General features: G+C 37.9%; 2 protein-coding genes across 2 annotated transcripts in view; one reads left to right on the top strand and one right to left on the bottom strand.

The window, feature by feature from the left end:
* Positions 1–32: 32 nt before the first annotated feature.
* On the bottom strand, positions 33–26,958 carry DCAF13 (DDB1 and CUL4 associated factor 13). The gene is made up of 11 exons (XM_059043135.2): positions 26,664–26,958; positions 24,530–24,729; positions 23,845–23,952; positions 19,995–20,084; positions 18,037–18,192; positions 14,044–14,121; positions 12,095–12,177; positions 8,459–8,623; positions 3,481–3,616; positions 2,049–2,212; positions 33–209 (listed from the first exon to the last, which is right to left on the bottom strand). Exons 1-11 carry the CDS (start codon positions 26,731–26,733, stop codon positions 122–124), a joined length of 1,338 nt encoding a protein of 445 aa, XP_058899118.1. The 5' UTR covers positions 26,734–26,958; the 3' UTR covers positions 33–121.
* SLC25A32 (solute carrier family 25 member 32) overlaps positions 26,854–27,968 on the top strand; it is a 49,292-nt gene continuing 48,177 nt past the window's right edge. Inside the window, exon 1 of the mRNA XM_059043139.2 lies at positions 26,854–27,410. Within this exon, the coding sequence (XP_058899122.1) occupies positions 27,257–27,410 (154 nt within the window). The 5' untranslated portion in view covers positions 26,854–27,256. The remainder of the gene's footprint in view (positions 27,411–27,968) is intronic.

Genomic DNA, 27,968 nt, shown 5'->3' with positions numbered 1-27,968 from the left:
AGCTCTACACATACAACTAAAACACTCATTGCTATACTAGAGCCAGTACTTTTATTTGTAGGGTTCACAAATCAAAACATAACAAATACTTATACATCAGTATTGGTAGGAATACCAAATATTATTTCACAACTGCCACTACGCGTTTCTTCTTCTCTGATACCCTCTGCACAGATCCAGGCTTGCTATGTTTGATACGATTCAGTTCCCTAGAAATAAAACAAAATGCACAAAATATAAGCAAGTTTACGAGAAATCATCTTAACCAAAGAAAACTTCCTCAGAAAAATCACAAGGCATTTTCTTTCACTGGACAACCATCTATTAAAAAAAAAAAAAGTTTTCACAATGAGATTAGGTAAAAAGCAGCTAGAAATCAAGTTCTGTTAACTTATTTATCAGCTGCTTCTCTTACTATCATTCGGTGTCCTTTACTAACTTGAAAAACCTGCTGCAGTTGTTAAAGTATTTAAAAGTGACTCAACCCCAACATCTACCCAAAGACAACAAAATAATCATTTGCACAGTCTAATTAAAAGAATAAAAGAACTCTGTCTTAAAATTTCTATAACATTTCACATGAATTCAAAGACTGCAAGGCAAAGAATATTCCACAGGGGAAATGGTGGTGACGGTGGAACACTACGCTTTAGAGCCAAAATGTTAGATTCCAAATGCTATGATGAAGCATATTAGACGAATTTTTATCTAACAAATGTTCTTGGCAGTCTTTAAGCGGGAAAATACACAATACCTCTTAATTCCAGCTACGTTAGAAATTATTTCTTACAAACATTCTCCATTGATAATAGTTTTTTAGCATGAGCAGAAGCATTTTCTTATTTTGATGTAAGTCACTGGCATTGTTTGCCCTTTAAACATATGCTCAAAGATAGGTAACGAAAATTCTCACCATGTGAGATGACCATTGCCCCCTCTTTCATCAGGAAAAGGAAAAAGGCCCAGAGAGGTATTCAAAAACACCTCTGACAACCCAATCAAGAAATGGGTGGAAGATCTAACTAGATATTTCTCCAAAGAGGACATACAGATGGTTAAAAAACACATGAAAAGATGCTCAACATCACTAATTATTAGAGAAATAAAAATCAAAACTACAATGAGATACCTCCTCACACAGTCAGAATGGACATCATCAAAAAATCTATACACAATGCATGCTGGAGAGGGTGTGGAGAAAAGGAAACCCTCCTACACTGTTGGTGGGAATGCAAACTGGTATATCCACTATGGAGAACAATATGGAGGTTCCTTTAAAAAATTGAAAATAGAGCTACCATATGACCCAGCAATCCCACTCCTGGGCAGACACCCAGAGAAAATCATAATTCGAAAAGACACATGCACCCCCAATGTTCACTGCAGCACTATTTACAATAGCCAGGACATGGAAACAACCTAAACGTCCATTGACAGAGGAATGGATAAAGATGTGGTACACACATACAACGGAATATTGCTCAGCCATAAAAGAACAAAATAATGGCATTTGCAGCAACATGGATGGACATAGAGATTCTCAAACTGAGTGAAGTCAGAGAAAGACAAATATCATGATATCACTTATATGTGGAATCTAAAAAAAGGCTACAAATGAACTTCTACAAATCAGAAATAGAGTTACAGATGTAAAAAATAAACTTATGTTTAGCAGGGGGGTATGGGGGGTAGGGATAAATTGGAAGATTGGGATTGACACATACACACTACTATATAAAACAAATAAGTAATAAGGACCTACTGTATAGCACAGGGACCTCTACTCAATACTCTGTAATGGCCTACATGAAGCTAAAAAAGAGTGGATATATATATATGTGTAACAGATTCACTTTGCTGTACACCTGAAACTAACACAACATTGTAAATCAATTATACCCCAATTAAAAACAAAAAAACACCTCTGATGCACAACAGCACATAAACTATTCCCTTGAAAGGCACTTTTTTTGCTTGTTTTTGGTGAGACGCGAGGCGGGGGAGTTAGAAAAGGGTACTGAGAGAGAGTCAAATGCTCCAAAACATACTTTCGTCGACGAGCTTCTTTCATGATGCGCTGTTCCTGAATCTGGCTGTAGATAGATTTTGGTAGATGTCGGTGACGAGAGATACGTTTTATGTGAGGATGATGTTGAAATTTCTCCTTTAACCTCTGGTTATAATCTGTGGCTGCTTTTTCTCGTGACGTAAGCTGAAAAAAATGCATTTTGATATTTTAATGAATGGGGTGTTTGTTTTGCTTCAGTACAACAAAGTTAGGAGCAATGTTTCCCCCAAAAAACTAAAGTTTCACGACGTGTGACCAAAATTGCTAATGTAACTATACCCTTTACAAGGTTATGTTAATGATACCAGGTTTGCGAGCACTGAATCTCCTTTTAGGCAGCACGCCTACAATGTAGATGGATGCCACCAAGTAAAAAAGGGCAGTGCCAAGGGAGCTGGGCTCTGTGGACCGCTCTAGGCATAGTAAAAGCACTTAAATGAATCACTCAAAAAAATTTTTTTTCTGTAAAAATAACTTCTAAAACAGAAAAGAAAGCGTCTGATGCCATAATAACTAGGCTTTGTCTAACAACTGTTAAGGATGATATGATTTAGAGGAACATTTAATGATGAACTGAAACCTAGGCATAGTGTAGTACTTAGTAATCATTAAACCTAAAATAAAACTATCTTTAATGACTACTTATCATATCTTGATTTTCCTTCCAGAGCTAAGCAGAAAATAACCCACTTAACACTTAACCTTTCCTTCTTAAACTTAATATTTGTTTCAGTTATAAATACCCTGTATGAAAACATGAGACATTTAGAAAAACATTAAGAACAAACAAAAATCAACCGTAACTCACAACCCAGAGGTAGCTAGCCAATGGTAGTATTGGTTATATTTTCACTGAGTCTTTTTTAAAAAGTCTGAAGCTGTGTATTTTTTTTTTAAGTGTTTCACTGTCTCTTTGATATTAAAATACCTCACAGAGACTTGCAGCCTTTGACTTGCCTGATTACTATTCCTTTAACAGAAGAAATGGGCGTTCTAAGTTCTAAGCCTCTAGTCCCTACATCTTCTCTCCCCACCTCAAGGAGAATACAAAAAAACAAGAAGGCTCAAATATGATCAAACATTTTCATTAACAAAAGCCTCTGGGGGAATTCCCTGGCGGTCCAGTGGTTAGGACCCAGTGCTTTCACTACCAAGGGCCCAGGTTCAATCCCTGGTCGGGGAACTAAGACCCCAGAAGCCATGCGGCGTGGGCAACCACAAAACAAACAAACAAAAACCAAAGGCCTCTGAAGGTGTCTTTGACATGAAAAAAGTAAACCTCAATACAACCCTGTTTTGTTGCTAGCCTTTTTTATCACAACTAACGCATTTCAAATAAATTCTCTTTATAATGATATTCAATAAATCTAGAAATTAGCTTTATGACAATGAAAGAAAATGGGGTCTCTTACCACACCCAACTTTTCAGAAGCATTAGCTTTCCATAGACGAATGTTCATTTCATCAGATCCACACATAATGTACTTGCTGTCAGAAGTCCATTTTACACAGATAACATGTTGCATTCTCTTTGTATGATAGACTTCCCTATAGAAGAGGAATTAAGTTAAAACTCTTAGGATCTTGGTACAGATTTTCTTTAACCTATCAATCTGCCTATCAAGTATCAGGATAACATTTTTGAGTCCTAAAAGAGTATAAAAGAGAAATTAAAATTCATTTAAATGTATTTTTATGGGACCAATCTAACAAGATTCTATTCTAAGTGTTGGGGAATTAAAAATTCCTGCTCTCAGAGATGTTATAATCCAATAAGAAAAATAAGTATAAACAAACTAAGCAAAACTAGATGTCCAGAAAAGATCACAAAATAACTGAGGGCATATAACACAAATAAAATATGTTGAAGCTGGAGTAAGGTCAACCACCACACTTTTTGGGGGTTTCTTTTCATTGAAAAATAAATGCAATGGCACTCTAAGAGCACATCCTGATATGTTGATCCTAATGTCTGATTTCTGTTTTGGCCAAATTGTTTAAAAAGCTCAATTAATTGAAGTGAGAGCTGATGATTTATATATGTGAAAAGAAATGGAGGGCTATAGAAGTGATGAGGTAAGGATCATTTAATAAATGGAGATGTCAAATATCATACCTCTTTGGAAGGCTGTGAAAATCACAGAAGTGAATTCACAGAAGATACTATATTAGGAAGTGTTAAGCAGAGCATTAAAGAGCAAGTAAAAGACAAGGTCAGAAAAGATAAAAGGATGAGAGGAGTTCTAGAGAAGTAAAGTTTCCATATCTGGATTAAGTGATTCAAAATGCAGACTACCTGAGAGAAAGGAAACTCGCTCAGCAAATTCTGCACAGTAAAAGAAAACCCTTCATATCTATAAAAACATCTCTGACGTACACTCACAAAACTAGTTTATTACACTGTTTCTAACAGATACACAGTGAGCTCTTGAATGAACATGTAGCTAGACCATAAGAAGTTTATTTCTAGAAGAGAGTATGGTTAGAAAGAACATCCTATTAAAAGGAAAAGTAGATGAGACAGACAGCTTTTTCTTCTCTCAACGCTCTGCTTTTACAAGACTCAATTCTTATAACCTCTAAGTATTTAAGATGTCTTTTTTCCCAAAGCAATGTACTGAATTTAAATATTAGGAAATTCGATTAGGCTTTGGTAACCATTAAAAATAATCTATTCATGTATTAGATCAGTTCACGTATTAGACCAGACAAATCCAATGGTTAGTCACTTAACCAACTTAGAATCCTCCTTAATGGTAAACTACACAGGGTTCTTAACTTCTAGATATGTTTATGCTTGTACTTAAAATAGATACATAAAGTTCATTATAAGTTATACTATTTGGGGATAAATACATTTAAAAACTTAAATTCTTTATATACGTAGTCAAGATAAATGAATTGTTCCGTGTGAATGCAACTGAATTTACTTGTTTGCCCAGTAAATACGGAATGAAATCCCAACAGAAGCTTACCTTCAAATATTCATTTAACTGTACTTTTTGAAAACCTACTCAAAATTTACTTTTAAAATACACTTTAACTACTTTAAGATCTTTCAAAGGAAAACATTTAAAAAATACATATCCTTCAAAGCACTGCCTGTGCCATTTGATGTCTGTAATGACAGGAAACTAGGGCAGACCACAGAAACAAACGAGAAGCCGCTTTCAAGCAGACGAAGGTCAGAGGGGATACCACTTATAACTATAAACCCAATGGGAATAACACATATTAAATTGTGATGACAAAATCTCCAAATGACATCAGGAGACAATTCCCTGGAAACGGGGTAGAAGAACTCCTCACTTCATACAGTTCTGGAATAATTTGAGCTTTTAACTAGACTTGCATTTAACTGCCCACACTGGCTGTAGAACAATGCAGCTGGAGCTCAGCTGCACGGGGGGCTCTTGGGATCATAGGTGCCTAAACATTCCCATTTCTCATACTCTTCCTTTGGTCTTTATGTCTGCTTATGCATCATGTTAGAAAAGTATTGTTCTACTTACTACCTCTGGAGGTCCTGGTGCCAAGAAATGATGGAGGGCCACACTCTCTTGATTCTTAATATTTTCCAGAGAGGTGAAAAGAATGGAAACTCTCAGCCTTGCCTTGGGCCTGACTGAACAATTCCCAAGAAACCATTCATGACAGTTTGGAGAATATCAAGTTAGCTGTAACAGCCATATAGGAACCAACCCCAGGAGGAGTTCCACAGCAGAGATGATGGAATGAAGATCAAAGTCACCAGAACACCCACTCAGTATGCTTTTGATTCAAATTCAAGCACTTTTTAAATCATACACATGACAATGCTGACAATTATTTGCTAGCAATTCATGATTATACAAAAAGGTTTAGGAATTAATACGGTTTCCTCAAATTAGAGGGGAGAAAGATGCAACTATCACAAGTAAAAATACCAAAGAGTTAGACAAGCAGATTGCCTATGACCAAAAAAAGAGCTGTGTGACTCTAAAGAAAAGGCTCTGTGTGAACACAGGGCTGGGACTAGGGTGAGGCAAATGCAGTGCCTACAGTATAAATTTTAAGGAAGCATCTCTCTTTCAGGGTGGTGCAGATGTAGGGCTGGCACTTGCATGACCCTCAGAATGGGTAACTCCTTGAATTCTGAACCATAGGCAGCTCGCTAAAATGTACTCTAGTCCTGGCCCTGCTGGAACAGAAAGACGGTGAGTCAGGAGGATGTGTCTTTTTTGTTTTTTTAACATCTTTATTGGAGTATAATTGCTTTACAATGATGTGCTAGTTTTACTGGGCATATACCCTGAGAAAACCATAATTCAAAAAGAGTCATGTACCACAATGTTCATTGCAGCACTATTTACAATAGTCAGGACACGGAAGCAACCTAAGTGTCCATTGACAGATGAATGGATAAAGAAGATGTGGCATATATATACAATGGAATATTACTCAGCCATAAAAAGGAGGATATGTCTTTGAAAATGAACATCATTTTTTCAGAAAGTTCAGACACCTTCAGCAGTGTAGAAGCTAGGCTAGTTATCACTAAAAGTAATGATCAAAATTCTCATCATTGCACTAAAATGGTGAGATTTCTATACCCTGTTATAGTTACAACACCAAACTGAATGTTCTCTAGGTTTGCTTTTTTTTAAGTGATGGAAGGGACCCAGAAAAATTCTCTGCTAATCAATCTTTTTGTAACTGGGGAAACTGCTTCACCAGCTAGCTCCACAGTGCTGTCCTCTAGAACTGATCATCACCTACCACCCTCAATACACAGGTTCTCTGTTCTTTCTTTTCCCTGATACTGCTTATTTTTCTCCTTTCCTTTCCTATGACTTCCAATCATTCCCCTTTGTCTTTCACCATGTCCATCTTCTCCCACACTAAAGCAAGACTAGGTCACCCAAGCAAGTATATATGTATATGCATATATGTATATGTATATGCATATGTATATGCATGCATGTATTGTGTATGTGTGTGTGTATATATATATATACACATGTATATATATATATATATATATATATATATATATAATCTTAGAGAGAACGTTTTTATTTTCTTTTTACATTTTACTGTTACTTACTGCTGTGTTAAAATGGAGGTGGTGATATCTTCAAGTGTGAGCAACACCACCATAATCCTTTAACTATCATTTTTTATGGGAAAATTTCTTCTAGTTTGCTTGGATTTGCTCTGAATATGCATGAAAGTGCTCTGTAAATCATAGCACACTAGACAAGGGGCTGTATCTTACATAGGAGTTAAGTTTTAAAGTTGGCCTATGAAGCAAAAGATCAAATTCAGTCAAAACTATCCTTGAAAACCTTAAAATGCCACAGTTTACTGTAAACTACCTCAATACAACAACATATGACATAATAATAATATGGATGTATAAATATATACTACATTCAGTAACGTATAATACGTAGTAGAGGGCCAAGCTGCACAAAACAACACACCTCTTAAATACTAGAATTACATTCAATGTGCTAATACAATGACACACAAACAGAGTGCACGACAGCTGAGCATTCATATCTCCCACCTCTTGATCATTCCAGGGCGTATACCTACTAGAGTGGGATGGAGGGAAAATGGTCCTGACAATTTAAACTGTTATTTTTCTCTTTTTTATTTTTGCCTCAGTGTGTAAGAGCTGAATCTAAATAAGAAATAACAAATGTAAGGTATTATTGTTATTAACTGCTCTTAAACTGTATTAGGAAAAACCTTATCTAAGTTCTTCATTATCAAATTTAAAAAATTTTTAAGTTTACTATATTTTAGGGCAGTGAAAATACTATGATAGTATCATGATGGACATATGTCATTATACATTTATTCAAACCCATAAAATACATAATACCAAGAGTGAACCCTAGGTAAACTATGGATTCGGGGTGATTATGATGTAGGTTCATCTTACATTCTGGTGAGGTAACAAAAGTACCACCCCATAAGGGATGTTGATAATGGGATAGGTTCTGCATGTGCAGGGGCTGGGAATATATGAAAAATCTCTCTACCTTCCTCTCAATTTTGTTGTAAACCTAAAACTCCTCTAAAAAAATAAAGTGTTTATTTTTAAAAATTACTATAAAACACTTAAAAAATAATTCTAAAATAAAAGGTTTTGCTCTAAGGCAAACACTAAGAGTTCATATAAACAAATTATATAAAGATAATATCCTGTTCAATGAAGAAACTGCCCACTAGGCTGATGTTTTACCCATAGATGATGCAGTGGAAGTTGGTACCCCAAGTCACAACACCTGGGTATAAGCTCCATCATATACACACAACCAAATAACCTTTCAAAAAAGATAAATGATCAAGACAAGGAAAAAATCAAACAAAAACAAATGTTTATCAGTAGTAACATACCTGCTTCTACTTTTGTCCACAGGAAAGATTCGAATAGATTTATCAAAACTAGCAGACACAAAGTCTTTCCCAGTGGGAGAGTAATCCACATCAAGCACCGCAGATACGTGATCCATATGTACCATTACAGGAGTGTCCAGTGCACGCATATCGAAAGTATATAAGCTGTAAAAGAATTTTTAATTATTTGATACAAATTTCTATTAAAAAAAGCATATGTAGTACTAAGAGACACTAGTGAAAGTAAGACTGCTGGCTAAATAATGCACATCTAAATAAACAGCTCAATTCTTTACACAGCAGGTAAGGGACAGGGAAAAATATCAACAGTTTTTATTATTCCTTAAGATTACACTCACACACTTTCAATCTTATAGACATAAATCTCATTGTAGAAAATGTGCAAATTTTAAAAGAGCATGAAGGGCTTCCCTGGTGGCGCAGTGGTTGAGAGTCCGCCTGCCGATGCAGGGGACACGGGTTTGTGCCCCGGGCCGGGAAGATCCCACATGCCGCGGAGCGGCTGGGCCCGTGAGCCATGGCTGCTGAGCCTGCGCGTCCGGAGCCTGTGCTCCGCAACGGGAGAGGCCACAACAGAGAGACGCCCGCGTACCACACATACACACACAAAAAGAGCATGAAGAGTACAAAACTTACCTTTAATTCCACCACCCAGAGAAAGTCAGTTAGCACAGTGTAATTTTTTCTAATCTTTTCACCATACTATTGAATTATGTAACTTTTAATAAAATTAAGATAATACTGTATAAAGCTCTATATCCTGATATTTCATGTAGCATATTATGAACATTTATCCATTAAATAATCTGAGAATGTTTTTAATGTTTTCATATGTAAATGAGTTAAAATAATTATTTGTTTAAATAAATCTATTTATTAATAAAGTTTCCAACATTTTACTATAAATAATTCTTAAATGAAATTTTAATTTTTGATATTTAATTTTTAATTGAATGGGACAGATTCAATTAGATCTGAATAGATTCCTACAAGTAGAAAAGACATGAGCATTTTTAAGTCTTTTGAGTTGACAAATCATTTCCAACGAAGTTGCACTAATTTATACTCCATCAGTGATATATAAGAGTGAGCACAGCTTTTCAAAGTGTATACTAAAATTAGAAAACTATACTTTGCGCACAATTGGCAGAAACAATGACTTCATGATTTTCGAGGTTTAAAAATTCTTCATCAACAGCTAAAAAAACAGTGCTTCAAATGAGCCAACATGGATGACGGACGGTAGTAATACAGCATTACTATGACCAAGTTCCCAACTTCAAAATACTTCCAGATGCGAAGATTAAGTTTGAGGAGAAACAAGATATCCACATAATTCCAAAGTATCTCCCCAAAGACATGTATTAATTACAAAAGGAAAAAATAGTAACTTTATAGTGGAGAAAACTGGCAGACAGTACATTAACTAAGTGATCAAGGTTAACATCACCAGTAATATAATAAGATACACTGACATTATGTACCCGATTTGATGCACCAAGAAGGGCGTATCAGTTTTGTGGTATTCTTGCCAAATACGCATAATCTCAATGAAATAATGAGAAAACACCAGTTAAGCCCAAATTAAGGGCAGTCTACAATATAACTGACAAGAAAGTCCTTCTCAAAAGTACTAAGGTCATGAAAGAAAAGGGAAGACTGAGAAAGTCACAGAGTGAGCAGGCTAAGGAGACATGGCAATCAAATGCAATGTGGGATCCTGCACTGGATCCTAGAACAGTAAAAGAACATTAGTGGAAAGACTGGTGATGGGATAAAGTCTGTAGTTTACAGTAGTGTACCAATGTTAATTTCTTGGCTTTGCTAACTGAACTGTGGGGATGTAAGATATTAACCTTTGGGGAAATTGGCTGACTGGTACTATTTGTGTAACTTTTCAATAAGCCTAAAATTATTTCAAAACAAAAATTTTTTTTAAAAAGACCTAACACTTCAAAAAGAGTATTTTAAAATATGATTATTATGAAAAGTCACTGATGCTAATGATACAAATTTCCAAATACCATGAAATTCTCATCAAGAGACAAGTCATTGTTCATAATCTTCAAACATACCACAGGATTGTCAGCCAAGGTCATACTGATCTTTGAGGTTAAATTTCTGAGTTGACAACTGCTTTACAGTCCCTATCTAAGGCAGTGGTTCTCAACCAGGTTTGTTTTGTTTTAGAAAATTTTGTTATTTAGTACATTCTGTTTTAATTTCTACATGAGAAAAAGGCTAAAAGGGCTTCAATTAATGTGGTTTGGTATTGCTAGTTAATGAGAGTCCAACTGAGCTTCTTTTTAGTGCAGGAAAGTCATAAGAGATGTTTTTAGTTGGTACCACTAAAACATCATGTAATAAGTCCTATTTCTGAGCTAATTTATGCTTTCATAAATAAGAGTAGTGGAAAGAACAAAGAACTTAAATACAGACGATCTAAAGTTCAATCTAATGACAAAATTCCACCTTCCCCAGAAAACATGTATTAAGAATCCATCATATGCATAGCACTACAATAAATGCTTGGATAAAAAAAGATGAATAAGACACTCTTTCCTCATCAGGAGATTAAACTCCCTACATCAATAGCCTCATCTGTAAAAAGGGAATAACATACATGTCCTATCCACCTTACAGGGATACTGCAAAGATAAAATAAGTTAGCTGATGACAAATGCTTCAACAGGTTTTAAAGCAGTATATAAGAAATTATAAAATTCCATCTAGGTCAAGAACATAAGGCCTCTATGTCACCTTTACATGAAGTCACAGAATAATATATCTGCAAATATTAAGGTAAAGTTTGAAACTTTATTTTTCCTTTTGTCTTACTGAAGTAATAGTGGTAGCTGATAACATGACCACATGAGTATCAACTACCTGAAGAGCTACACACTTTGTAGGCAGATATTTTTAGCTTCTTAAAACATGTATGGGGCTTCCCTGGTGGCGCAGTGGTTGAGAATCCGCCTGCCGATGCAGGAGACACGGGTTCGTGCCCTGGTCCGGGAAGATCCCACATGCCGCGGAGCAACTAAGCCCGTGAGCCATGGCCGCTGAGCCTGTGCGTCCGGAGCCTGTGCTCCGCAATGGGAGAGGCCACAACAGTGAGAGGCCCGCATACCGCAAAAAAAAAAAAAAAAAAAAAAAAAAAAAAACATGTATGATTCAGCCATTATTTATATGGTCTATGTCAGGGATCAGCTAATTTTTTCTGTAAAGGGCCAAATAATAAACATTTTTGGCTTTGTGGGTCATATGGTCTCTGTTGCAACTACTCAACTCAGGCATTAGAGCACAAAAGCAGCCATATTCCATACAGAAATAAATGTGGCTATACTCCAATAAAACTTTACAGAAACAGGCAGCAGACAGGATTTGGTCCACAGATCATAGTTCATCGTCCCTGGTCTGTATCATTTTGAAAACTGAGAATACTTTTTAAGAAGCACTTCTCTAATTTGGGAAATATTTTTTTTTTTTTAGCAAAACAAACAGCTATTTTCTAGAGTGTATGAAGGAATACTACCTAGGAAAACAAACTTCATTAGTAAGACATACAACTGAGTTATTTCTGATAGAAATTAAGTTTTAAAGAGGGAAACTTACTTGTAATCTTCGTTTGCTGCAGTAAAAATGAAAGCTTCCATAGGGTTCCAGCAAATTGTATTTGTTCTCATGTCTAAGATGACCTAAGAAAAGAAGCATACACTAACCCATTACTATGAAATTAAGTCCCTCTAAAATGGATAAATTCCCACTTCATTTCCTTTCCCATTGATTTAAGCAAGTACTTTAGTAAACACCTATTATGTGCACAGTACTTGGCTCAGTGCAATAGGAAAAGGAAATCAATAACTGTTTCCTGAACACACAGGCAGAGTGCTAAATACTGAAAAATATAAAAATGCTTAATAAATGGTCCCTTGACCTCAAAAAGCTTATAGTTTAGTCAGGAAAATGAGATACACATAAGAAGAGTTAAAACATAAACAGTGAAGCAGCAAATAATCAAGTATCAAATCAGGGGCAAAATTAATGGTGAGCTTAGGGTTAAAGTGGAGAAGAAAGGTTTCAAAACATAAGCATGATTTGAGCTGATCTGTGAAGGTCCAGTAATATTATAGTGTTTCTCAACAGGAACATTTTGGGCAGGAAAATCTTTTGTTGTGTGTGACTGTCCACTGGAGGATATTTAGCCTCTCGGGAGCCAGCCCATTAAATGCGAGTAACAGTCTCCTAAATGTCCCTCCCTCACTTCCAAAAATATACAACCACTGAATGAGAACAGCTACATTAAGGAGAGAAAAGATAGAAGAAACATTGATAGTCTAGTAGGTAGAACAGAGAAATAATAGAAAATAGCATGTCTGCATCCATCAACGTGACATACATGTAACAAACCCTTACTGACTAAAGCAAATAAATAAATGGAATACAATTTGGGACCAGGTTTTGGAGGCCCTTGAGAGCTACAGTTCTTTTCTTCAACCTAGAAGTAATGAAGCTCTATTATTAACAACTGAGAATGGAGGGGTGAAGGAGGTAGAAATTACTATTATTTAACTAGTACTTCATGTTAGCATTCTGCTAAATGCTAAAGTATCTTGTTTTATTCTTACCATTGGGCTGCAAGGTAGCTATTAATACCACCATTTCACAGGAGAAACACAGGTTAAGCTATCTGCTTAAAGTCTAACACCAAAGTTCATGCAGGATCTTCCCTCCATATCACATGAATGAGTGAAATGATTGGAGTGGTAGTATACTTTGGAAAGATTATCCTATTTATCTAGTTCAAACTTCAAGGAATATACTCTACTCCTAATATTTCTGAATTTATTACCTGTTAGGAACAACAAAAATATTAAAAGCATTTCTGTTACGTGTGGACTATGACATCAGACTTGTGGCCCATGAACAAGGTCTAGCTCTTCTTGCACTCTCTCAATTCTAGCACCTGAAATCAACTGCATGACGTTTTACTTATAATGGCACTCCCCTCTTTACCAACAATATTTCTTTCCCTCTCTAGAATCAGCTTAAGGTTGTATTAACTTTGATATCTAAGTCCTGGAATGACTGCTTTAGAACTGTTGGGAAATCTGATACCTTGAACAGGATAGAGCTTGTCTAAATAAAACGTCAAACCCCTTGGCATGTAACTAAACAAATAAAGGTAGCTATGTGAATTAGTTATAAAACCTTCTGGAATAAAATACCATGTGTCATATGATAATCACAGGGCCTGACGTAATGGGATGCAATACTTTTTTAAGAACTTCCAATTCAGTAAGTACAAACTAGATGCCTAAAATCTGCTGGCATTATGGAAGACACAAAGACTAGGATACAGTACCTCATGGAAATATAAGGGTCTCTAACAAGCAACAGGAAATTGAGAGAATGCCATTACGATCATTTTGGGTTCTAAGGACACCTCTATTAAAGAGTTTTTTTTTAATTCTGAAAAAACATTTGCTCCATATTTTCAGCCACTCCACTTACAGGGGGATGCATTAACAACTGTATAAAGCAGAAGACAAATTGAAACTCACCTTTTTCAGAGGAGTAGCTTGCCTCATATCATATAGTACAATATTCCTGTCAGAAGCACAACTTCCCAAGAGAAATGTCTAAAAGTAAGTATAACAATCATCAGTTAAAAGCTAGGCTTGGCAGCAAACCACGTCCATTCAGTGAACAAATGATTTAATTACCCTCAATGTTTATGTTTAAGATACAAAGTTATAACATTAAAGTCAATTTTCAGAGGGTACAATGAATCACTCATAATCTCAGCAACCGAAGCCAAGTATTTTCATTGTTAAATCCCTACTTTAGATGCCTGTGATAATACTGTACAGAAAATTATGCATTCTATTTTAAAACAACATATTCTACTTATCCATTCTTCAACTTAGACCTGTTTCCTGTTCTTCAGTGTTATAAATAACACTTCAAAAAACATCTGCATACATTTAGCTCTTCTTTTTCTAAGGGTAAGATTTTAGTAGTGGTGTTACTCAATCAAAAAGTATGAACAGGGGCTTCCCTGGTGGCGCAGTGGTTGACAGTCCGCCTGCTGATGCAGGGGACACGGGTTCGTGCCCCGATCTGGGAAGATCCCACGTGCCGTGGAGCGGCTGGGCCCGTGAGCCATGGCCGCTAAGCCTGTGTGTCCGGAGCCTGTGCTCCGCAACGGGAGAGGCCACAACAGTGAGAGGCCCGCGTACCGCAAAAAAGAAAAGAAAAAAAAAAAAAAAGTATGAACAATTTTATGGCTTTGATATTTAGGAGTAATTGTTTTCCAAAGAGTTGTACCAATATACATTAAAATGTGGAAATATATTAATTCTACTGCAACTGGGCAGCAATAGGTAGTGCCATTTAAAAATAATATATGTATGGCAATATTTCCTATATACTGTCATCCTTTGGCATCTGTGGGGGACTGGTTTCAGGACCACCCACGGATACCAAAATCCACAGACGCACAAGTCCCTTGCCCTCTGTAACCACAGACACAGAACCGTGGATATGGAGGGCCTACTATATAAATTATTGCTTTATTAGCAGTTAAAACATTTCATGTTTATTAACTCTCTGTATAAACTAGGCGTGTCCTTTGTCCAACTGTTCCAAGATGTTTGAAATATTTATTTGTAAGTCAGTTATAAATGTGCTAAGTGCTTACATAATCCTTGGCACTAAGTGAAAATAAGCCGTCTACCTACCAGGGGAGTTCCAAATCCCACACTTTGTAGATTCCTCCTCACCCATGCTTCCTGATACAACTCTTGGCTTCTGCCTCTATTATTCCTACTGCAAGCGTTAGGAGGAACTAGAAGAGTTATTTATTAAGCAGCTGTATGGCCTGCTAGCTCCTACTACATGGGTGTATATAGTTCAAATAAAACTCATAAAGCCAATGCTACCATCATGATCTCTTCTCAGTTCTTTCCAAAACCCTCCTTCTTAAACCACTTCTTCTCTGAGCCTTTCCCCTAGTTAGTGATTCCTCTCAACCCTTCTTAGTTTCTCATTATGTCACTCCAAAGTCTGACCAGGTTCTGTTTCTAAAAGTAAAGACTTTAATTTGAACAAAGCAAAAAATTCTACCTAGACAGAAAGCTGACTTTCATACTGTAAAATGTAGCGCTGCTCAGCATAAACTTTTGGCTTTATGAGAATTCTAGGCTTCAATATTTTAACAGAAAATTAATTATTAATGATTAGGAGACAAATACACTCCATTTGTTCATAGCAACATGCCCCTTCCATTAAGTTTAATACAGGGTAAGAGACATGCACACCATTTGCTTTTACCACTAAGTCAGTTCGTAGGTTAATAAAACACGCATTCACACACAGCTGAACAAACAGAGTTTTTATACAGGCAAATTTGAAAAACATGGTTGCCAGGTCATCACTAATAATTAATTATGATTTTAGAATTGGCCATCAGCTCTTCTGACACAGGTGTTCACCAAAACAGAGAAACAAAAGATCTCGTTTACCCTTCAGAGAACTAGGAATCAGTATCTGTTCCTCCTGTTTATTATTTTTTTTAAATAGCAGTAACACCACCATCTTAAATGTGGGTAGCACCTTTTAAAAATATTCACATATATTATCACATTTTACGCTTACAACAAACCTATGAAGTACAATGGAAGATATAATTAATCTCATTTTAAAAATAAACAAATACAGGGAAAAATTGTGACTTGTATAAGGTCAATGCAAAGGCACTTTGGCAGGAAATACAGTTCCAGCCTCGGTCCACCGCAAGTAAGACATAAAATGTTCCCACAAGTTGCCTGTGTTTGTAACCTGCTTCTGCCTAGTGTTCACCTTGGGCTGGCTCTGCAAAGCTGGCTTGCCCCTTCATGCCATATCTCACTTCTACAATCAAGGGGAACAAAGGGAAGGTAGATAGAGGATGGAGAGAGGAAGATAAACTAGGGACAGATACCCTGTACCAGCGAGCAGCAAACATTTTCTGTAAAGGGCCAGAAAGGAAGTATCTTAGGCTTTGTGGGCCATATGGTTTCTGCAGTGCTTACTCTACTTTGTAGTGCAAATGCCGTTTCAAACAATACATGAGCAAAAGGGCACCGCACGGCTGTGTTTCAGTAAATCTTTTTTTTTAAACAAAAACAGGCAGTGGGCTCACAGACCACAGCTTGGCAACCCCTGCCCTAGACCTGCAGCCCTCCCAGAAGTGTATATGCAGGTGTGTGCTGGAGGCAGGAGGGAATCCTCTGACTGCCTTCTCAGCAGCACCTCAAAGCCAAGTTCACGTCACACCGCACAGCACCTCAGTCTTAATACGCTGCTACTCTGACTTAACCTTTTTTCCTCCTTTTATCAGTTAGGGTCTCTAAGAGTGTAAAACTTGCAGATCAGGATTTTCTCTGATACCATCTAACAAGATAATCTCCTGATAATTTCTAAAATCAGCTTACACATGCAGTGATTTCCTTTTCTTTCTGCAGGAAAAGCCATCTCTACTGAGTCTTCTGGAAAACGAGTTCATCAATTGTTATGTATTCAGGAAAAGCTCAGGGAAAAGTCTGGAGACCAGGGGATAGCTTAGCCTTCAGGGAAGCCTCCTTTCCCAAATTCGGACCTGAATAAACAATAAGTAGGAACTTTCCTGGTGGCGCAGTGGTTAAGAATCTGCCTGCCAATGCAGGGGACAAGGGTTCGAGCCCTGGTCCAGGAAGATCCCACATGCCACGGAGCAACTAAGCCCGTGTGCCACAGCTACTGAGCCTGTGTTCTAGAACCCGCGAGCTACAACTGCTGAGCCCACAACTACTGAAGCTCTAGGCCCGTGCTCCGCAAAAAGAGAAGCCTCAACAATGAGAAGCCCGCACGCCGCAACTAGAGAAAGCCCGCACACAGCGACAAAGACCCAATGCAGCCAAAAATAAAATAAATAAAATAAATTTATTTTTTTAAAAAAGTAGGCTAATCTCTAACTCTTCCCTTAGACCTGGAAGAAATTAGGAATCACCGTTCAGACTTTTGAGCAAAGAAAAATATAACTAATTATCATGTAGCACAAAAATAACCATGCATGTTATTTTGAAGCACTAGTGCCCCTGACACGTACAAATAATTAAACAAAACAATGCTCAACACTCCTTCTTCTGACCTCCAAGAGAGTTAAGAAAAATTAACATTTTCCTAAAGGTACAAAGATGTTTATCTGTGGAATATCGAGTGTTGAAGGCACAAATAAAACTGGAGTTTCACAGGACAGTATGTGCTTGGATTCTACCCCCACGAGCACATGCACACACCCACCTCTTAACAGTGCTGAACACTAGTATCTGGGACTATAACTGCAGGCAAACATGTCGAGACCTGACCAAAGGTATCAGAACTCAGATATAATCTGGAAAATGGACCGAATGCTAGAACACCATTAAAATTCAGAAAATTATTGTATCATACATTCAAAAGTTTCCTAAACAGAGCTGAAATTACTAGATAATAAGAAAACAATAAGCAGAACATATTTCAAAAAGGAACATTACCTCAATTGGGTTAAATTTAACACTGCTTATACTGTCAAATCCCCAAGTCATTGAACATACAGGACTCGTTCTTTGTTCATCCCAAATGTCTACTTGCTGTCCACATGTGGCAAAAACAGCTTCTTTCCAGTGATGATCAATTCCTGTATATACTGTCTTTTAAAGCAAAGATGTTGTTATAGATGAGTCTTTTCATTAGTACTTCAAATCTACAGAATATTTTAAATATATTTCTCTACACTCTCATTTGTTTAAGAAAATCCCAGTTCACAAAGAAGTTTCTTTGAAGCCCTCACTGAAAGGAGAAAACTCTACCATAAGAAATGATGTTTCTTATCACACATTCTGGGAATAAAGAAAAATGTTAACATGGGATGTATTTAATTAAGTTTGAATACATATCACTGAAGTAATTTTTAAATCATCATTGGGTATTGAAGGATCTTGGAACCAACTAGTGAAACACAAAGGTAATTTCTAAAACACTTAATTCCACATTTAACATATGAAGTACTGATTCCCAGGACAGAAACACAGATCCAGTCAACAGCATTAAAATTTATGGGGAGAAATAAAATTGGCGAGCGTGGATGCTAAGACTGTTAAAAGCAATAAAATCTCATAAATTTGGTATTATTTACTTAAAAATATGAGACTCATCTATTCAGGACCAGCTTAAAGTCTACCTTTGTACTATATGGCAAAAAATGTTTGCAAAGCAAATTAAAGGGAACTATTTAGCCAATACTTTAAGCTTTTAAGAACTCTTATCAGCATCCGCAGATTTAGAATTATTTTCTGTTCATGAAGGCAAGTCCTACAAACTTTTCCATAATAAGAATTAACCCCCAATACCACAGAGAAGGGGTAACACTAAATGTTTCAAAAATCTTTGGAACTCCTAGAGAAAAGACATTTTACAAGAATGAAACCAATTTTGTTTTACGAATTACTAATTTTTTACCATCTGCAAATTATTTCCATTTCATACTAATATCCCACCTCCATGTCCCTTCAAGAACACGAAGATTAATCATTAGAACACAGGAAGGCCCTGATCATGGGCTGGACCCCTCATTTAAAGAAAGAACATTTAGGGCTTCCCTGGTGGCGCAGTGGTTGAGAGTCCGCCTGCCGATGCAGGGGACGCGGGTTCGTGCCCCGGTCCGGGAGGATCCCATGTGCCGCGGAGCGGCTGGGCCCGTGAGCCATGGCCGCTGAGCCTGCGCGTCCGGAGCCTGTGCTCCGCGACGGGAGAGGCCGCGACAGTGAGAGGCCCGCGTACCGCAAAAAAAAAAAAAAAAAAAAAAAAGAAAGAACATTTAGAACTTCTTGAAACCTGAAAAGCAGAACCTAAATATATACTAAATACTGAAATAACAAAGAGATTTTAAAGATGCGATATTTAAAGATTAATTCTAATTTCAGAATTTCACTTATTATCAAAACGTAAGCATTAAAAAACATGGGTAGGCCAAATTATCTGAATTATTAAGCTATAACTAAACTATATCATCTGATTTGCAGAATGTTAAGAAATGTAAGTAAGATTTATACAAAAACCACACTATTACATTTATTCATTTCCTAAGAATTCTTTCAAGTAAGAAATTCTGAGCTTTGTGAAAGATCCATGATGATATAAATCAGAAGCTGAAGCATTTTTTTCTGATCTTACAGATTTCCTCCCATGTTCTTGCTATAGAAAATGTTTCACTGCATCCTCTAGCTAAAAACAGGAACTGAACCCTACTGCAATGAACACCAAAGAACTGTTCAAATTCTTGAACTGCAAGGGACATTCATTGCATTAAATGTTGCTTAGAACAGGCCAATTATTGCAGCCTAAAGTCTCTGATTTTTTATTTATATCTTTTTTGAAATTAAAATTATGAAATAATTGTAGGTAAAAGAGAAGAATTCTAATAGCCCAAGTATGGGTCAATTTATTTTTGTACCTTTCCTAATATTGTATGCAATGGTTCCTCCTCTTCTCCATAGCCCGGTCCATCCATTTTCCACTGCTTCACAGTTTTGTCATCACCAACCTAGAAATATTTATGATGACGATAATGAAAAAGTTATAAACTGTAAATTTGCCAACACATACATCAAATTATAAACCTCTCAGTTTAAAATATAACACATACCATATTCTTCCAGTACTGTATTTATTGATGCATTTATGTCTCACCTTGTTATAGTAAAGATTTGTGACAAACACATGAATTACATAAAATTTAAAACAGCATGAGCAGAGCAAAAGAAGAGTACGGTAGAAACAAAGTTTGGTCATAAACATGGCAAAAACTGCATTATTGTAATAAAGATGACTTTTCAAATTAGGGAGAAAAATGAATTACAATAAAATGGTATTGTGAGATCAGATCGGTCATTTAAGAAGTATGAACCAATCTGACATCTTATATAAAAATAAAATTCTAGGGGCTTCCCTGGTGGCACAGTGTTGAGAGTCCGCCTGCCGATGCAGGGGACATGGGTTCGTGCCCCGGTCCAGGAAGATCCCACATGCCATGCAGCAGCTAGGCCCGTGAGCCATGGTCGCTGAGCCTGCGTGTCCAGAGCCTGTGCTCCACAACGGGAGAGGCCACAACAGTGAGAGGCCCACGTACCACACAAAAAAAAATTCCAGGTAATTTTAAATGTAAAAAATGCAACAAAACCCATAAAAAATACTAGAGAGAAGGCATTTTTAAATCATGGCATGGGTAAAGTCCTTCTTTGCATGACACAAAACTCCAAAAACTATTAATTCAGAGGTTGTCAAACTGTGAAATGTAGACTTCTGAAGGACCATGAGAATTTTTCAGGGGTCCAGGAGGTTGAGACTATTTTCACATTAGTAAAGGCACTGCTTGTCTTTTCACTAAGCTGACAGTTGCACAGATGGTGAAAGAAATGGTGGGTAGAACTGCTGGCACCTTAGCCCAAATGAAAACAAGGCAACAAACTATGGTCATTTAGACTTTGGTATGTGGCAGATATGTTCAAGGTATTAGGTACACATCGATTTTACTAATTTTTTTGGAAATGTTTCCTCAGGCAAGGGAAACAAGTGGGACTCCATCAAACTTAAAAAACTTTTGCACAGCAAAGAAAACTATCAACAAAATGAAAAGGCAAACGATATTTGCAAACGATATATCCAATAACGGGTTAACATCCAAAGTATACAAAGAACTCATACAACTCAGTATCAAAAAAACAACTCAAATAAAAAATGGGCAAAGGCTCTGTACAGACATTTTTTCAAAGACGACAAACAGATGGCAAATTAGGCACAGGAAAAGGTGCTCAACATTACTAACCATCAGGCAAATGCAAATCAAAACCACAATCAGATACCACCTTACACCTGTCAGAATGATTTTATCAAAGCCAACAAATAACAAGTGTCGGTGAGGATGCAGAGAAAAGGAAACCTTTGTGCACTGTTGGTGGGGATGGAAATTGGTGCAGCCACTATGGAAAACAGCATGGAGATACCTCAAAAAATTAAAAATAGAACTACCATATGACCCAGCAATTCAACTCCTAGGTATTTATTGGAAGATAACAAAAACACTAATTAGAAAAGATATAGGCACCCCTATGCTGAATGCAGCATTATTAACAATGGCCAAGACAGGGAAGCAACCTAAGTGCCCATCAACAGATGAATGGATAAAGAAAATGTGCTATATATACGCAATGGAATATAACTCAGCCATAAAAAAAGAATGAAATCTTGCAATTTGCAAGAACATCGATGGACCTAGAGGGTATAATGCTAAGTGAAATAAGGCAGAGAAAGATTAAACACTGTATGATTTCACTTATATGTGAAATCTAAAAAACAAATGAACAAATATAACAAAACAAAAACAGAATTATCAATATAGAGAACAAAAAGGTGGATGCCAGAGGGGAGGGGGTGGGGGAAGGAGAGAAATAGGTGAGAGAGATTAAGAGGTATGAACTTCCAGTTGCAAAATAAGTGTATAGTGTACGTAGTCAATAACTATGGGTATCTATATATGGTGACATCATAACTAGACTTACTGTGGTGATCATTTTGAAATGCATAGAAATATTGAATCACTATGTTGTACACCAAGAACTAACATAGTGCTGTAGGTCAATTATACTTCAAAAACAGAAAAACAAACTTATAGAAAAAGAGATGAGATTTCTGGTTAACATAGGTGGAAGGGGGAACTGGATGAAGGCAGTGAAAGGTACAAACTTATTTATAAGATAAATATTAGAGATGTAATGTACAAAAAGATAAATATAATTAACATGGCTGTATGTTATATATGAAAGTTGTTGAGACTAAATCCTAAGAGTTCTCATCACAAGAAGAAAAATCTTTTTTCTATTCCTTTAATTTTGTATCTATATGAGATGATGGATATTCACTAAACTTACTGTGATAATCATTTCATGATGCATGTAAGTCAAATCCTTATTGCTGTACACCTTAAACTTACACAGTGCTGTATGTCAATTATACCTCCATAAAACTGTTTCTAATCCCCCAAATAAAAATGTTTCTAAACCTAACAATTACTTTCAACTGTTTTCAATCCCCAGGATTGACTAATATTGCTTATGCAGACTATTAAAACAGCCTCCAAACTGATCACTTACTGCTGTCAAAAATCTTAAAGCTCAGCTTAGATTCTGTCATACCCCTATTAAAAAGCTTTCAATGAACTTGAACAGGTATTTGTACATGATAGCATTATTCACAAAAGCCAAAAGTTGGAAATAACCCAAACGTCCATTGATGGATGAACAAATGTGGTATAAACAAAGTGTGGTATATACATATAATGGAATATTATTCAGCCTTAAAAAGGAAGGAAATTCTGATACATGCTACAACACGGATGAGACTTAAGGACTTTATACTAAGTGAAATACATGAGACACACAGGGACACACAGCGACACTAAGTACAACAGTGATTACCAGGAGCTCCGGGGTTGGAGATAGGGGTGGGAGATATGGAGTTAGTGTTTAATGGGTACAGAGTTTCAGTCTGGGAAGGTGATAGTGGTGATGGTGTACAATGATGTGACTGTACTTAATGCCACTGAAATGTACACTTAAAAATGGTTAGAATGGTAAATTTTATGTTATGTATATTTTATCATACACAAAAATCCTTCAATGATGTATTAATAAGAGACAAAGGAGTACAATTACTCATCTTGTTTTGTTTTCTTTTTTTTAAAGAGACTTGCTTTTTTTAAAAAAAAATTTTATCTATTTTTGGCTGCCTTGGGTCCTCATTGCTGCACACAGGCTTTCTCTAGTTGTGGCGAGTGGGGGCTACTCTTGGTGCACGGGCTTCTCATTGAGGTGGCTTCTCTTGTTGTGGAGCACGGGCTCCAGAGTGCAGGCTTCAGTCATCGTGGCACACGGGCTTAGCTGCTCCACAGCATGTGGGATCTTCCCAGACCAGGGATCAAACCCGTGTCCCTTACATTGGCAGGCGGGTTCTTAACCAGTGTGCCACCAGGGAAGTCCCTACTCATCTTGTTTTAATCCCACTTCTGAGTGTCCTATAGAATATTAGTTCAGTAATATGTTAAGTAATTATGTATAAAAAGATTTAAAAGTATGGAAAAGGCTGGATTACATAAAGAAAACCAGGACTTTTCCAAGTTTTAATAAGCTATTTTGCATTGTGAAACTCTGAAAGGCCCTTGGACCATGTAAATGAACTCAGAAAATATTCAATTACATCAGTCTTATACATGTTGAAAAGAGTTAATGATTTAACTGCGTTATACTTACAGTAAAAAAGGAAGTCCCACAAAAGCGAGCACATATTCCTCGTACAAAACCTTCATGTGCTTGTACCGTATGAACACATTTTCGTTTAGTTAAGTTCCAAATTCTAACCTATGGTAAAGCATACTAGGAAATTTCAGTGAATTATAAATAAAAAACGTTCAGGCACAGGAGTACATTCCAACAAAAATAAATTCAACACTGAAAAGTCTGTAAATCACTCTACCAGATAGCTAAAAACAAAATCCTCTAGATTAAAATAATGCAATGTCTATGGATAAGAATATCAACAAGCAGAAAACTGAATCTGTTAAATACTCTGTTGATTCTAGTTTAAAGTGTTTCAAAGCTTTCTTTCTTTGCCAGAGTGGGGAAATTAAGTGTTGAATTATTAATAACATCCTCTGTGAAAAAAAAACCTCACAGTTAATTATCTGTACTGTAAACATGCCTTATTACTTACTGTCAAATAGCCTTAAGTTATACATTTTAAATACCTTCGGTTTAGATAAGAAACTACTGAAATTACCAATTCAAATAGAATTTACTCTTGAGAATTAAAAGAAAACAGAACATAGAAAAACAAAATCAAACCAGCTAAAACCCACAGCAACGCACAACTAAAGGAAGAACATTTGTAATATAACTATTTTTAGTTTAAAATATCAACGTTTAGAGTGACACTTGCCTCTCCATCACATGCCCCAGAAAGGACAGTAGCCAGACTCTTCGGATGTTTTGCCAAGCAACTGACTCCGTCTCGGTGACCATCCAGGGAAGCAAGGAACGGTTTCGCAAAAACCCGTTCCAGTTTGGTGGCATTTAAAGCTCTTACATATTCTCGTGGGACCTCAAAAGGATGTAAGGTAGGATCATAGTTTCTTGGAACTGAAATAAGAATGATTCATCTTAATAAAATAATTCACATTTAATACTTCCTGTGGTCTTCCTAAGCTAATCATTCAATTTGTTACTCAAGAAACCTTTATGAGGGACACTGTCTGTGCCTAGCACTGTGGAGAATACAAAAGTTGAAGACCCTTTGTCCAAAACCTTTCCGAAATTACCAGAAAATCATGGAATTGTCTTCCTTATTTTATGTTTCACAAAGCTCCAATACTTCAACCTTTCCATTTTGTTATCTATTAACACTTCCACCCAGAAACTATAAAGAAATAGGAAGACGTTATAAGAAATAAGATCCTTAATAACAAGATCAGGTAACTAATAACTTCCTAACCTCAAGATTCTGTGACCAGCCAGTCATTCACTCATTCAGACATTAATAATGCAACTACTAGGTACCAGGTGATGTCTAAATACAGGATATAGAACCAAATACGATTGTACCACTCTCTGCAAGCTCAGTCTGATGGGAAAGACTGATAGTCACAATAATAACGAGGCAATGTAATAAAAACTCTGATATTAGTATAAAAATATGTGACAGAAGCATAGAAGGAGAGTGCTTAAGTGTGTACAGGATGGGGGGAAATGTGCAGTGGATAAGTTTGGAAAGGCTATTATTCAGAGAAAGCTTCCCAGAGCTAGGAGAGAAACTGGGTAAGGGCTTGTGACACAGGATGCCTCAAAGAGAACGACTGAAATGCACTCAGACTGGAAAGAGTAAATGTAAGCTAGTTGTGGGAAAAGTAATCACTGGCGAAACTGAAGAGAAAGATGGGACCAAGTTCAAGGAGTAGCGATGATGTCAAGTCCAAATGACACAACCTAATTTGCATTTTAGAAGCATTACTGTTTTGTTACTTAACCTGTAAACATTTTGTGAGCAGAGACCATATATTTACTTAGCATTGCTCATAATATATATATATAATCTACACGACTCAATGATAGTGAAATATTGTTCCAGCCTCACCTTCTACGGCTTAACCCCTTACTTAAACTCCGAAGACATGGCCCTTTACTTATGACTTAAGTTTATTCCTGCCTTAAGGCATTGCACCTGTTATTCTCTTCGCTTAGAATAGTCTGTTCAGGGCTTCCCTGGTGGAGCAGTGGTTGACAGTCCGCCTGCCGATGCAGGGGACACGGGTTCGTGCCCCGGTCCGGGAAGATCCCACGTGCCGCGGAGCGGCTGGACCCGTGGGCCATGGCCGCTGAGCCTGCACGTCCGGAGCCTGTGCTCCGCAACGGGAGAGGCCGCAACAGTGAGAGGCCCGCGTACCGAAAAAAAAAAAAAAAAAGTCTCTTCATACATGGATAGTCCCTTGTCATTTAGGTATCACGAGTTACAATTCATAAGCAGTCAGCATGTTAATGGGGGAACAAGACACCCAGTAACAGAAAAATAAAGCTCATTAATTTCATTTTAGCCATTACCACATCAAACTTCTCCACAAGTTTTTAAGAGAGAACTGATGGCTTTACGTTTCACCTTTATCTCTTCCCACATCCAGAAGGTCGTAATTTTAAGTAGTAAGTTAGCCAAAAGTTAGAGCGACGGGAAAGGTTTAAAGAAATCTGCTCAACTGTTAAATCCTTCAATCCACGAGTATGGCTCACTCAAGTTCCACTTTTCTTCAACAGGAACCTGACAACAATCAGGGAGCAGCAGCTGGAAAGGGGGAGGTGGAATCATTTCCCCATATAACTAACTTTCCCTCTTACCACTAGAGAAAGCTATTAGAAAAAGTACTTGAAGACAAGGGTTCTGCTACCCAGTACCAGAATGGCTTTATGCCCAGGCGAAAGGGAACAGGAAAAGAACGAGAGTGGAACACCAGGATCCCCTCCAGCTTTATTCGGTGGAAGCCGAAGCCAGATCCAAGCCTGGCGGACTCCCGACTAACTTGTCTCACCTCTCTGTAAGTCCAGTTTGGTTTCTCGGATATAGCTGTCCGGGTTCCGGCTCAGCATCTTCACCTTCATCCTGCTCCTAGTTCTTCCCGACTCCACGAGCCTTCCACTTCAGGTTCCCGCTGCTGCTGCCGCCGCCGCCCCCACCAACACACACCACTTCCGCTTTTTCTAGACTACTTCCTGTCACGTGACTTCAACGGAGCGGAAACCGGGCTGCACTGGGCCCTGCGGTGCTCCGTAGTTTTGCGGACAAAGGTTGGCGGGGGGCGGTGTTTCAGTGGTGTTTTCCCATCCACGCCCTTCGGCCTAAGCCAGCCGCAGAGGTGGGCGAGGCGGGGCGGGGACTTGGCGGAGGCGCCCCGCCCCCTTCTCACTCTCCTCCGGGTAGGCGTGGCGTGCGGCAGCACCCTTCTTCTGTACCCCTGGCCCCTGGGTCTGTCGGCTTCATCCCGCGCGCAGGCGTGTGACTCCACGCGCGGGTCCCGGAAGAGGGCTCGTGCCCTGCGGTTTCTGTTCCAGCGTGGCGACCGTCGCCGCGGTGGCGGCCACTGCATCTCGTCCCACTTCCACGGCATCACTGGGCCCTGAGCCCATGACGGGCCAGGGCCAGTCGGCGTCCGGGTCGTCGGCGTGGAGCACAGTTTTCCGCCACGTCCGGTACGAGAATCTGGTGGCGGGCGTGAGCGGCGGAGTCCTTTCCAACCTCGCGCTGCACCCGCTGGATCTCGTGAAGATCCGCTTTGCCGGTAAGAAACCGCTCAGACCCTGGGCTTCTCCTTGCTGTCACCCCGAGCTGAGTGATAAAAGACGCAGACGGAGGCATTGGCCTCTCCTGCCTCTTCCATACGGCAGGTGAGGCGAGCGTTGAAGAAGATGCTGTTTGTCCGGGCTCGCCGGGGGCCAGATTTAAGGAAGGGGAGTTTGGTAAAGTGGTCTGGCAGCCGTCGTCCCCTTTCCCCAATACTGAGGGATGAGGAACATGGATATAAAAGTCTGAGAAAAGTTCTCATTGGTATAGAACGTGGGACTCAAAGCCTGATTTGTAAAATAAGAAAGGGTTTAATCACATTTTAGGGCTTAACTCTCACAGGTGTAAATCATTCACCCTTGGAGGTACAGGTTTCTCCCGCTTTTCGAAAGTTCGCTTTACAGCACCTCTCTTTTAGGAAAGACTTAACATTAGTACCTGTTTTCCGCTAACCCCAAAATCCGAAAGAAATCCGAAGTGGATTTTCGCCATTATAAAAAAAAAAAAAAAAAAGGCGAAAAGCGAAAATAGCATTCAGCGTCTGTTTTGCAGCAAG

The sequence above is a fragment of the Kogia breviceps genome, chromosome 17 (assembly GCF_026419965.1).
Source record: "Kogia breviceps isolate mKogBre1 chromosome 17, mKogBre1 haplotype 1, whole genome shotgun sequence".
NCBI classification, from domain to species: domain Eukaryota; kingdom Metazoa; phylum Chordata; class Mammalia; order Artiodactyla; family Physeteridae; genus Kogia; species Kogia breviceps.
The sequence above is the reverse complement of the archived record's forward strand: the minus strand, read 5'-3'. Positions and strand labels throughout refer to the sequence as shown.